Here is a 13,344-nt window from a genome sequence, read left to right on the forward strand (position 1 = left end):
AATCAAACTTAACTTGATGAAGACCAAAGCAATTTGGTTGAGTTTCAATAATACAATTAGTTTGGTCTTCCAAATATACAATTTGGTTTAGACTTCCAACATACTAGTTGAACTGGATCTTGTGGCTTCTGAGTTCAAAGTTTCGATCTTTGTCTTTGTAGTTTGGATTTTTTTAGTGTAAATAGTGGAGGTAGGGTTTTGGGGATTAATCTTTTCTTTGATCCTAAAGTTAAGGTTTTGTTCTTCCTCCTTCAGCATTAGAGTTTTTTTTTGCTTATCACTCCAAGAAAAATGGGTTAGAAGGAAATGTTGGATGGAAAAATGTATTCCAAATGTGTTTGAGAGTTGTCTTAGGTTTAGTCTCCCATTAGAAGTTGTATGACAAGAACATTGATTTAAATAGAATAATAATTGTGAATGTTGTGAATATAAATGGGACACAAGGGTGTAAATCGAGGATCTGAATTTCACTTCAGTCAAGACATGAATTACACTTCAGTCAAGACATGAATTACACTTCAGTCAAGTGACTTGTGTACGAGCCCTCATGTGCGCTTTGAAGTTAGACTAGTTGGAACAAAAATTGTCTATGTGAATCAGACAGTAATTTTACCAATGTAACATATTTTTCCTATTGTTCAAAATATGTAATGGATACATTAATAATCGATCTATTTGTATTTTAGTAAACACCGGAACTAGAAGTTTCACTTCAGTCTTCGGGGAAATGGAAGGGAACCTGATGGATTTGTTTGTATTTTCGAGATACCGGAGCTAGAAGTTTCACTTCAGATAGTTGGAAGGAAACCTGATTCCAAATGCCTAGAAGTTTCCTGCTGCTACAAAGGAACAATAAAACCTACAATTACTTACTAAGATCGAGTTTGGACGTGATAGACGAGAAGGCAACATTCTCTCCCTCATCTGACAATCTCGAAGGGCACCATGGGTTCCATGGAAGAATTGACATAATCACGGAGAACCGACGGAGAAGAGCTTCCAACCATAGCCAGCAAACTGTCTCCCTCTTCCAGATTAACATTTCCCCAAGGATGTATCTTCCACCTCGTCAGTGCCTCCAGCTCCATAGCCACTTCTCTCATCAACGGTCGGTCATTGCTTTTCAAGCTCAAGCATCTCATTGCGAGCTCCGCGGCTGCTTCAAGCAACTCCGGAGTTCCTTCTTCGACAACGCGTTCCTCCAATATTTCAACAAGTCGTCCAGAATTCACGCAGTCCATGAAAAGTGTGGCTAAATTCTTGACAGCTTGCGTCTTAGCCACAGGCTTCTTCCCTGTCAAGAGCTCAACCAAAACAACGCCGAAACTATAGACGTCGCTTTTATCAGTGAACTCCCCTGTTTGGAAATATTCCGGGTCCAGGTAGCCAAAGGTGCCACGAACCAACGACACCAATCCGTTCTGATCCAGAGGAACCATTCTGGAAGCTCCGAAATCGGATACTTTTGCAGTTAAGTTGTGGTCGAGAAGTATGTTGGTGGTCTTGACATCTCTGTGGATGACGGGAGTAGAAGCCGCAGAGTGGAGGTAGGACAAGGCTCCAGCTACTTCCGAAGAGATCCTTAGACGAGCTTCCAAGGACAGAGAGCCTCTCTTGCCTTCATCGTGGACGTGGTGGGCGAGCGTGCCATTAGGCACGAACTCGTAAACGAGCATGGGGACTTGAGACTCGAGGCAGCACCCCAGGAGCTTCACCACATTCCGGTGATTGATACTGGAGAGAACCTCGACTTCATTTATGAACTGTTGGACTTCGGCTTCGTCGTTGCTTATCTTGGCCTTTTTGATTGCGATCACGTTTTGATTAGGAAGTACGCCGCGATAGACTGTTCCGGTGCCGCCCTCGCCGAGGATTCGGCTCTGGTTGTAGTTATCAGATGCAGCTTCAAGCTCCTGTGAGGAGAAGAGTCTGATGTCCGGTCGCAACGAACCGCCGTTCTTCTCAAAGAAGTGCTGCTTCAGCTCTCCGAGCTTTCTCTTCTTGTGAATCCAGTACAGCCATGACCCAATCGCAATAAGGAAAAAGAGGCTCAATCCAACACCTGCATCAATGTTCAAAAACAAATATCAATTACGTTTTCTCATATAAACCACATACAAAAAATGATTTTAATAACTTGTGATTATTGCACACGTTGAGGATTTTATTAGTTAGTTATCTGAACAAAAACTGGCGTACAAGGCCCTGATCAAGATTAAATCCCGCTCGCTCACATCATGATCAGGATTAAATCTGGCCCAATCACGTGAGACTTACAAGCCCTCCACACGATTTCTCCGTGCGAGGAAGGGGCACACCTATTTTGTTCGAGCCCACATCTTGTTCTGGTTATCTCGCTATTGAGTGGAAGCATTGAGAAATGACAAGATTATCGCTGTTAATTACTTGTTTGATGACAGATGCTGCTACTACCATGTTTTTGGTTGTCATTTACGAAAGGGAATGTTTTAATCGAACCAATTCTGTTTCAGGAGCAAGAGCTCGAGAAGTCTGATAAAAGGATTAGAAATGGAGAAACTACGTAGTGGATGTATAGCATCAAACGAGTACCTAAACTGAGATACAGTAATCTCAGTATGGACTTGCATCCGCTTCCATCTCTTTGGCCATCTCCATACATGTACCATGGGCATGAGCAAGAATAGCTCCCCTCTCTATTATGGCACCGTTTGACACATGGCGAAGGAACAGCTGAGCACTCGTTGATGTCTGATCAGATTTTGCAAAGAGATCAGATGAAAAAAATACTAAAGCAGGCAATCAAGCTGATTCACAAAACAAAAGTTAGAATTTGGGGATTTTATAGGCTTAATTAAGTTGACTTACCTGAGCATCCATTTGAATCATTGAGGTACGGGTTGCCGTGGAAACCTTGCGAACAATTACAGAGGTAGCCCGGACCATTAGTAGAGTTCAAGCAGTAGCTGTTGGGGGAGACGCACGCGAAGTCGCGAGTGCCGTTTGCTTGCTCACAGGTCTGGTTCATGATGGCCCAATCCAGCGTCAATGGCTCATTCACCCTGTTGCTGTATTCGGTGAAGCTAGACAGGGTAAAGTTGAGTTTGCCCACGTCGGCCAGGAAGGCGTAGCTGCAGAGGGCGAAGCTGCAATTGGAATGATTGTTAAAGCTATCGACGAGCAGACTAAAGCTGCGGAGATCCTTGGGAATTGGCGCGGTGCAGCAGCCGATGCCGGAGCATGTACCATTGGGCATGAAGCTGGCGTTGGTGAAGTAGGACGAGCATCCAGTCCTGAAAGTGTTCTCCTCATCGTTACTAACAATGTAGCCCTGGGCGTCACAGCCGATGGCCACGAATCCGTTCCGGTCACTGGAGAACTTGTAGTTTGGGAGACCGATAATACTTATCGAGGGCAAGATATAATCTGACAGGCTTCCGTTCTGGTAGTAACAATCTTTGGCGATATAGTTGTTGACGACGAGGGTGCCCTGGAAAAGCTGGATGTCCACCATGTCGATGTTGCCGCCGAGGCCGAGGTAGGGCGTGCCGTCGGTGCAGTTGATCTCGAAGCCTGGACGGGAGCAGCCGGAGTCGATGCCGAAGGGGTAGGGGATGCTCACGTTGCCGCACTTGGACTGGCACCCTGGTCGCACCCACCTGTCGGCGGAGTCGACCGACAGCGGCGGTGCTGTTTGGGGGGTTGCCGCTCCTGCTAGCAGCACAAGGCAGAGGAGCAGCAGAAACAATTGCTCCGACCAGGATCCCATCTTCGTTTGCCGATTAACTGGATTAGCAGCTCCTCAAGATCCACAATTGAGCGAGTTAGTTTTGTCGTTAAATATATTGATGAATATATAACGACATTTAGAGTTTTATCAAATCAATCAAATTGTTCGTCAACAGTCAACTGACACGGTATATACTTGCTTAGAAGTTAGATGGCTAATTTATACGACAGATCGTGGACGGTTGGATGTAATTTATCTTCCTAACTTTTGCACGGTCAACGATGGTTGGTTGTATAATTATCCACTTGTCTTTTGTTTTTTTTCCCCCTAAAACAATAAATGATCCACTTGTCTTTTGTTTATCAACTCTAATCAACATCACAAATTTTCCAAGACCCCATGTGCGTTTGAGTTTTTCTAAACTTCTATACTATGGTTTTGGTCTTATTTAGCCGTGGGTTCCGCCGCTGTATCAATTGACTAAGTAGGTATATAGATTTAGTCAAAAAATTTCAAGCTAAGTTAGAGAAATTCAAGATCATTCACCTCCTATGGTTAAGGAAGCTCTAAATATGTACATCTCTACATGCTCTGTAGGTGTTGATTGAAACTTCTTGATTAACTCTGATCGCTGTTCTTCATCGTCGATCATCCTCTCCATAACATCTTGTGAAGTTTCTGGTTTGCTTCTTTTCAAATTCCTTTAATTAATGCACTTCGCTTTCTTCATGTCCACTTTCAATGTACACAATAAAAAAAGTACCAACATGCGACGGACAGTCAGTCACTATTCTATCGCAAAGGCATATTGCGATGGAATACTGACAAAATATTATTGTTATTATAGTGATCGATATTTAATCTCAGTTGATATTTTTAGCGATGGAAATTAAAATATCCGTCGCTACTAGCCAAACCAAGTAACATTTCCATTGAGATATTACCAACGGATCATTTAATTTCCGTCATTACTTTTAGCAACGGAAATTAAAATATCTATTGCTACTAGCTGAACTGAGTCAAATTTTCATTAAGGTATTAGCAATGGATATTTTAGTTTTCATCGCTAAAAGTAGCGATAGATATATAAATATCCATTGTTAATTGTTTAATCCTGTAGTATCGAAGAGAATATCGACATTCAACCATTAGCAACGAATTATTACAAAATTCATTGCTAATAATGATAAAAATTTAATTTTTCATCACTAATTGTGACGAATATTTTAATAATCCGTCACTGATGACAACGAATATTTGAAATATCTATTGCTAATTGCGATAAAAAATTAAATTTGTGTCACTAATGGCCACAGAAAATTAAATTTCTGTCACTAAATTATGCTAGAGTGGCGCATAACCTTTTCATTTTTTTCTATTTTCCTGTTTACATAATGATGGAATACGTACTATCACATAAATATTGGTCGTTGATACTGTAGTGATGGATATCTAATCTCCGTCGCTACTTTTAGCGATGGAAACTGAAATATCCGTCACTACTAACCAAACCGAGTCAAATTTTCATTAAGATATTAGAGACAAATATTTAATCTCCATCGCTACTTTTAGCAATGAAAATTAAATATCCGTCGCTACTAGCCGAATTGAGTTAAATTTCCATTGAGGTATTAGCGATAGATATTTTAATTTTCGCCGTTAAAAGTAGCAACGGATATATAAATATTCATCACTAATTGTTTAATCCTGTAGTATCGAAAAGAGTATTGATGTTCAGCCATTAGCAACGGATTAGTAGCAAAATCTATCTCTAATTTCGACGAAAATTTAATTTTTCGTCACTAACTATGATGAATATTTTAATAATTCATTGCTTATGGTGACAAATATTTTAAACATTTATTATTAATTGTGACAGAAAATTAAATTTCCGTCACTAATTGTATAAAAAATTAAATTTCCGTGGCCAAACTATATTAGAGTGTCACATGACCTTATCATTTTTTTTTTCTATTTTTCCTATTTACATATAAATCTAATTCACTCTAACCATTTTTCACAATAAACTTATAATAAATAATAATAAATCTCATAACAAACTCACTACACATCAACAATTACAAATCACAACACATCACAAACAGCACAACAATTCATATGAACTAAAATCAACAATAAATACATAATAGTAAATCTAAATACATGTCCAAATCTAATACAAGATAAAGTTTATCATCCTAATTAAAATAAAGAACAAGATAGTAATCCAAATCATAAATAAAATTATCTCTGGATCCTATATAAAATTTCAGTGAGATTAGTTGTGAATAAAAAATACGATGTTAAATTATAAAAGAGATATAACTACTTATCTTATGATAGTAGACATTCATTCTTTAAAAATACATATATGCATCCTTGGTCGAGGTAGGAAGTGTCGTTGTCGGTGTAGTTGATCCCGAAGCCTTTACGGAAGCAGCCGGGGTCGATGCCGAAGGGATAGGGGATGCTCACGTTGCCGCACTTGGACCGACACCCTGGTCGTACCCACCTGTCGGCGGAGTCATCCAACTGCGGTTGTGCTGTTTGGGGGGTTCCCTTTGCTGCTAGCAATACAAGGCAAACGAGGAGCAGAAACAAGTGCGCCGGCCAGGATGCCATTTTTCTGTTGTCGATTAACTGGATTAGCAGCTACTCCACCACCACAACTGAGTGAGTTTGTTTAGTCCATAAATATGGATGAAAATATATAAAAAAAAATTAGACTTGATCTAGTCCATAAAGTGTATACTTTTCTTGGCTATATATACGGTCGAGTGAGATGGATAAAATATTGATCAAATTATGGCATCTTAGATGAAGGTATGTTGAGATGGTTTTTGACCAAGTCATCAAAAGTCTTTCGGTCAACGCTACCTGTAACTAGTGACCGGGTCGTCCGGTCCCTGGTATCCCGAGGCTCGAGGCAGATCCAACGAATATATAAGTAACAGACTAAGACCTATAATAATGAAATGCGTATAGAACATGAACGGAGAGTGTACCCTGGTCCAAGGGGCGCCCTCGGATGGGACGCTGCTCGAGTTGTCGTGATCTGGAAGCGTAGATGAATAAGCCGGATGAAGAGCTAGATCTGACGACACCTAGTCGAGCATGACCTAGATCTGGAAGATGACATGCAGGCCGGAACCTCGCCGTGCCACGCCAGCCGGGATATGAAATCGACATGTGGGCCGGGATATGAAATCGGCATGAAGACCGGGATATGAAATCGGCACGCAGGGCGGGATACAACGGACACGCCAAAATAAGACAACGATGCGAGGATAGAAATGTAGCCTCGGCTCGAAGGCCGGAACGCAGCAAAGACGGAGCACGATCATATCGGAATTCACTGGCGGCGAGGGCTCGGAGGCCTGACCCACATCGAAGGCACACGACAATGCGGATGGTCCGAAGGTGGCCTACAATGAGGCAATAAGAGAGGCAATGTTGCAGCATCCTAGAGGAGACCACTGGTGAGGCAGCACTTGGCTGTATGACAGTCCGCAGTGGCCGGTGGCTGTGGGCGCCAGTGTGTCAAGGGAGAGGGAAGAGATAGGAGGCGGCAAGGTTAACGTTGTGGGTGAGGCCGAGACGGTGTCGGTGCAGTGTCTTGTTGGTCTTCCCGGCAGCAGAGGAACCCAAAGCCCTTTCTCCTCCCAGAGGTAGTGGCCCCTTCAAAGAAGAAGACCTTCCTTCTTCTGTTGGTTGTGGATTGAAGGAAGAAGGTGTTGGTGCAATCGACCTCCAAGGTTTTAATGTCAGATAAATATGTTTAAGTATTCTTAAGTATGGAGCTTGATCAAGGGAAGTCCTAGTTGTAGACTAGGCAAGGGGAGAAATCTCGGTAGATCGTGGAAGCCAGGTGGATAGGTCTGGAGGATCTGATCCCTGGGTAGCCGAATACTGAGTCCTAGTTGTAGGCTAAGTAAGGAAAATCTTAATATATCATAGAAGCCAGGTGGATAGGTCTGGAGGACTTGATCCCTGGGTAGCCGAATACTGAGTCTGGGTGAGTAAAGCCAAGTGGAGAAAATCCTAAGGGGTGGTAACCTTAGGTCATGGTGAGTGAAGCCAGGTTGAGAAAACCCTAGGGGTGATAACCTTAGGTAACGGGAAGTCTTGGAGGAGTGAACTCCAAGCAAGGTTGATCGGATGATTTTTGGTCGACCGCGCGCAGTCGACCGGACCAACGAATATCGGTAAATTTAGGTTTAGGTTTACCATTGTTTTCTGTATTATTATTATTGTTGTTGGCTAATATAATATTGCAAGAAAAGTCTTAGTGGATCAGACACTAAGCAGGAAAAAGTCCAAACAGGTCTGGAGGACCATGTTTGGCAGGTAAGTTGAGGTAAGCAACTGGAGGAGCGACAGTGAGGTCAAGTTCCTGAAGGGAACAACCTAAGGTCGCTGATCTAACTGAAGAAACCGGGTAGGTTTCCAAGTTGAGATCAAGACAGTTCTACTGTCTTATATTATTACTCATGCATTTTATATTACTGTGTTAATCTCTGTTTTGTAGGATTATTGTCTAACATTGTTTTGCAGGTTCAACCCGATCGGTCGACCGAACAGGAGGATCGGTCGACCGAACCAGGTCAACTCAAAACAGGTATCAGTTCAGATCAAAACAGAGTACAGTCTGGTCAAAGCTTGATCGGTCGATCGAACCATAGGATCGGTCGACCGAACCATGGTGACTCAGCACAGGCCAGTTCATCAGCAACGATCAGAAGCAAAAAGGAAAAAGTCTTGATCGGTCAACTGAACCGAAGGACCGGTCGACCGATCCAATCAACAATAAATGCAGCATTAAAAGAAGATCTCGGCGAATTTCGACGAACAGGGAAATATCCAGTTTGGTCGACCAAAAGGCATGATCGGTCGATCGAACCCTTAAAGAGCATTGATTGCCGAAGATCGAGCCAGCGTCAGACTCCAGCAGGAAAGGAAGGGAGCGAGTTCGGTCGACCGAACAGAGGAATCAATCAACCGAACATCATTGAGTCTTATAAAAAGGAGCTTGAGGTCTGAGGCTCGGTAATACTTTCTGATAAAAAAAAAAGTGCTCTTCTACAAGCTGCTTGTGCTACAAGTCTTCATCAACTCTACGAGCCACTTCGTTCGATAGTGCCGACCAAGCTTCGACTTTCAACTACTATTGTCGGTATATCTTATTTTGTACTGCACTTAATTTTCTGTAAGATAGTAGGAGTGTTACTATCTTACACTTTTGTATCTGTACGATCCACTTCTTTTCGAGGATCTCGGAAAGAATGGTTATAGTGTTTTGCCCATCGGTGCGGTCAAGGACTGCGGACCTTCGAGTAGGAGTCGAGCAAGGCTCAGAACGAAGTAAACAACTTTATCCCTTTTCTTATTTTCCGCTGCACAATTCTGATTTAAAAGAAAAAGATAAGTTTTAAAGAAAGCGATATCCCCCCCCCTCCCGCTCTATCGCTCGCATACAATCTATCAGAAGGTGGCTCCGGTGTTGGGGCTGAGAGGGGAGAAGGAGGCGTCGGTGAGGAGGGCAGCAACACGACGGCTATGGTGACCTCAGCGACGTCGGCCTGGAGGAGAGAAAGGAAGAGGCAGCGGCGTCCTCGCGTGCATCTATGTGACGGTCAGGGCACGAAGAGGCGGTGGTGCCGCTCGACTATAGGGGAGAAAGTGGCGGCCGCGATAGCGGTGGCGTGAAGAGGGAGAAGGGAAGGCGACGTTGGTGTCAAAAGAAAGGAAGGAGGCGATCGTCGCTCAAGGGTGGCGGCGAGAGAGGCAGAAGAAACTCCCCCTCTTCGTTCCTATTTGCGACAGAAGAAAAACACGAAGCCCCCCTCTTTCACGCATGAACAGTGCCCTAAAAAGGGCTACTATAGTAAAATGACCAACATACCCCTCCCCTCTCTACTTACCACATCACAAGCCTCCCCTTCAAGTTTAGTCGAAGGAGGTGCAAGTCCGACTAACTAGACCGAGCCCACTTAAAATAGATCGCTATTGAATGCAGAATCAGATCACTGGGCTCGTCTTATCACGTCGAACAAGCAACAATATTTTGTTTCAAAATCCCCAAGAATTGCTAGCTTCAAATCTCCACGAAACCTCCTTTTTTAGGGTTACTTTTGGGCTAAAATACGTCTCCTAATCGATTAACATTACCCAATGACGTTTTTTTACCCGATCAATCGATTGGTGAGACACACCAATTGATTGTTAGATGCCAATCGATTCCCTTAATCGATTTCGTATCCTTATGTTTACTCAATAAAACATTGTTAATCAATTGCAGCAACCAATCGATTGCACCAATCGATTCTGGATCATTATGTGCCCACGAAATAAGGTCCTAATCAATTGTCTTAGGCCAATCGATTGCCCAACCCTAAACCCTAAATCCGAATTTAGGGTGTACCAATCGATTGAGTTTCAAGAAGACACCTTCCCCTTTCAGTACTGGGGATTCCACTTGCAGCGGAGAAGTTGAGGATTGTAAATTATGGGCCCTTACTTGATGCTATCAAAACAAAGATAAATACTTGGCTGAATCATACCCTATCATATGTGGGTCGATTGAAATTGGTTAGATCAGTTATTCAAGGGGTGGAATATTTTTGTTTCTCCATGCTTCCCATCCTTAGTTCTGTTATTAAGAAGATTAAAACTATATGTAAGATGTTTAATTATGTGGTCCTCAAAGCATCCCCCAATATCATGGGCCACAATTTGTCTTTCTAAGCAGGATGGTGCATATGGAATTCATGGCCTACATGCTTGGAATGATGCTCTACTAAGCAAAATGTTATGGGGTATTCAATCCAAAATGGACTCTCTTTAGGTGAGTTGGGTGCATCACCACTACGTCAAGGGTGCTGATTTTTAGTAATGGTAGGTCAAACCTTTGGACTTTCCTCTTATAAAGAGATTGGTGGATATACGCAACAAAATCCTACAGAAGTCTAATGGACAAGGAACGACCAACATGAAGATGATTGGGTGGTTTGCGGTGGAGAAGAAAGGGATTGTACTTGCATATGATTTTTGCAGACCAAGAGGATCGGTAGTGGCTTAGGTTCTGGTGGAGTGGAGGTTTGAAATCATGTCAAAGCATCGATTCATTGTATGGTTACTTGCACATGGGAAGTTATAAACAACAGACAGGATGTCATATGATTCGAACAAAGAGTGTGTCCTCTGCCGGCGGCAAGATGAGTCTAACGATCATCTATTCTTTGAGTGTTCCATCACTCATGCACTATAGGCCAAGGTGAAGGATTGGTTAGAGATTACACATGATGTTCAGACATCAGATGGGCTTTTTTAGATATTATGGCAGCATTATAAGAGAGGCAAAAGGAAAATGAAGGCGAGGCATCTTGGGATTTTGAATATGATCTATGTCTTGTGGGAAGCTCGAAATCAGTGCCGGTTTGATGGAGTTGCTCTAGATGTTGATAGGATGTTTTGTAAGATCCAAATACATGTGTATCGCTTTGTGGACTTGCAATGAGTATGTTATGTGTTTAGTGATTATAATGCTTAATTGAGTGGATTAGGTAGTTGAGAATGTGAGTTGGTGGTAGCGAATACCTCATGTTAGAGGTTAATTGCTACTACTAGCTCTTGATTTGTACGTTGTTGGGTGTCTTTTGAGGTATAACCTCTTATATACATTTACCTATTTCCTTTGAATCACGATGCCCTCTAAAATTTTTACCCCTGCGATAGGATAAACCACGACCTCTAATAGAAACTTGGGATTTAAGAACTTGATTAGATGGTTGTGATAGGGAAAATAATCAATTAATCTTCACTTCATAGGATTTCAGAATACCTTGTCGATCCTCCAAATTCATGCTCTTTAAATCTCTTGTCTGTTCAATAACAGTAACAAGACTAAAATATTTTTCAAGAAGAGAACAAAGTACCTTTTGTACAATTATCAGATCATCCAAAGCTTCACTACTCAAAAGTCATTTGATTCACTATAGAACCAATTTTTATGAAATACTCAAGAACACTATCATTTTCTTTCATCTCCAATTTTTCAAATTCTAATCTCAAAATTTGAAGTTGAATATTCTTCACTTGTTCATCACATTTATAGCTTTTTGTAGAATTTCTAATGCAAATCCAACCCAATATGATTCCTAGAATTTCATAGGGGTATGATTTTTTACTCGGGACTCAGAATCAGACTCTGTCAAATTTCACGCATATAAAATTTAGAGATCTATATTTCTTATAGAGAACGTAACCATAACCACCAACTTTTGGGCCAAATTTCACCATTTATGCCCGATTTGAAGCCTCTAAAGATTTTATTCCTATTTTTAGTAATTTTTATTTTTATGATATTTAGGGTAATTTTAGTATTTCTGATATTTATGGGTCATAGTTTGTCTATATCAATGTCCTGTTTTATTAATTTTGTTTTTTTTTCAGGAGATTTCTTTATCTAGGAAGATCTCTTTTCTTTCTCTTTGAAATAGGAATTGAGATTTAGATATTAAGATTTCTTTTTTTCTTAGTTTGAGGGTCTAGACTGTATATAAACATATATTTAACTATTGAGGAATTAATTCTCTATTCTTAATAAAGTTTCTCATTTTGGTGGTTTCTCTTCTTGCCTTCTCCTTGAACCACTCTTCTCGTCAGCCCACAAGATAATCGCTATCTTACCCGGCATCAATTTCCCAAGCTTGTGTTGGTGCGGGAAGCATCCGACAGTCGAACCTGTGTTTTGATTATGTCAAAGGGTCCAAAGTTAAGTTGTTTTGTTATCTAACAAGTTAAATGAGATTGCAGGAAAGTCCTAAGTGTATTTAGGCAAAAGTCCTAGCTGCGGTTAGGCAAGTGAAAACCTCTAGGGGAAGGTAACCCTAGGTCATAGGGGGTGGTAACCCTAGGCAGAAAGTCTTGGCGGGTCGAGGGCTTCGGGCAAAAGTCCTAGAGTTGAGAACTCTAGGTGGAAAGTCCTGGTGTTGCGAACCAAGTGAAAGACTGGGTGGGTCGTGGAGTGGACGCCCAGCGGAAAGTCCTGGAGCCTCGAGTGCTGAGCAAAAGTCTAGTTGGTATGGAGAATCAACTGGCAACAGGTAAACTCTCCTGAGAGGAGTAGATGAGGACGCGTTCCCCGGTGAGGGAACAGTAAGCGTCGGTTCGACCTAGGATTTTCGGTCGGAAATTCGAAGTCAGAACTAGACCGTCCGATGACTGTCAAATTCTATATTTTATTATGTTCTAACTTTGTTCTGTAGGGTATGTTGTACTAACGTATTTTGCAGGAAATGAATTGGAATGTGTGCCTCAAGAGACTGGTTGAAGACCTTTGTGCAGCAGGACAAAGGGCGCCCTCATAGAGCTTGAGGGGGCCCTGGACGCAGGTGGAGAGTGCCCTCCATGTAGTTGGAGGCGCCCTCAGGAGGATAAGCCGCGAAGAAGTCAAAGCTTATCGATGCTGCATTTTTGGCGGGGTTGAGGGCGCCCTCCATGGTGTTAGAGGTGCCCTCCACAGGTTATAAAATGCAGTCTCGAGCAGCAGCAAGGAACAACAACGAAAACGCGATCCATCTTCCATGCACTGCTCGAAGAACCACCCAATAAAGCTATAGCAAGACACCGACAAC

At 42.1% G+C, this 13,344-nt stretch overlaps 1 protein-coding gene across 1 annotated transcript; it reads right to left on the reverse strand.

Annotated features, from left to right (window-relative positions):
* Positions 1-634: 634 nt before the first annotated feature.
* Positions 635-3,811, reverse strand: LOC122026886 (wall-associated receptor kinase 2-like). Its single transcript, XM_042585611.1, has 3 exons — positions 2,848-3,811; positions 2,572-2,730; positions 635-2,062 (listed from the first exon to the last, which is right to left on the reverse strand). Exons 1-3 carry the CDS (start codon positions 3,746-3,748, stop codon positions 921-923), a joined length of 2,202 nt encoding a protein of 733 aa, XP_042441545.1. The 5' UTR covers positions 3,749-3,811; the 3' UTR covers positions 635-920.
* Positions 3,812-13,344: the final 9,533 nt, after the last annotated feature.

The sequence above is a fragment of the Zingiber officinale genome, chromosome 10A (assembly GCF_018446385.1).
Source record: "Zingiber officinale cultivar Zhangliang chromosome 10A, Zo_v1.1, whole genome shotgun sequence".
Lineage (NCBI taxonomy): Eukaryota > Viridiplantae > Streptophyta > Magnoliopsida > Zingiberales > Zingiberaceae > Zingiber > Zingiber officinale.

Bases quoted from the DNA above. Each gene is read 5' to 3' on its own strand.
- LOC122026886 (XM_042585611.1), bottom strand. From the start codon at position 3,748: ATGGGATCCTGGTCGGAGCAATTGTTTCTGCTGCTCCTCTGCCTTGTG. The intron at 2,731-2,847 runs GTAAGTCAACTT...AAATCTGATCAG, and splicing joins TGATTCAAATGGATGCTCAG to ACATCAACGAGTGCTCAGCT. The intron at 2,063-2,571 runs GTACTCGTTTGA...ACATTGATGCAG, and splicing joins ATTACTGTATCTCAGTTTAG to GTGTTGGATTGAGCCTCTTT.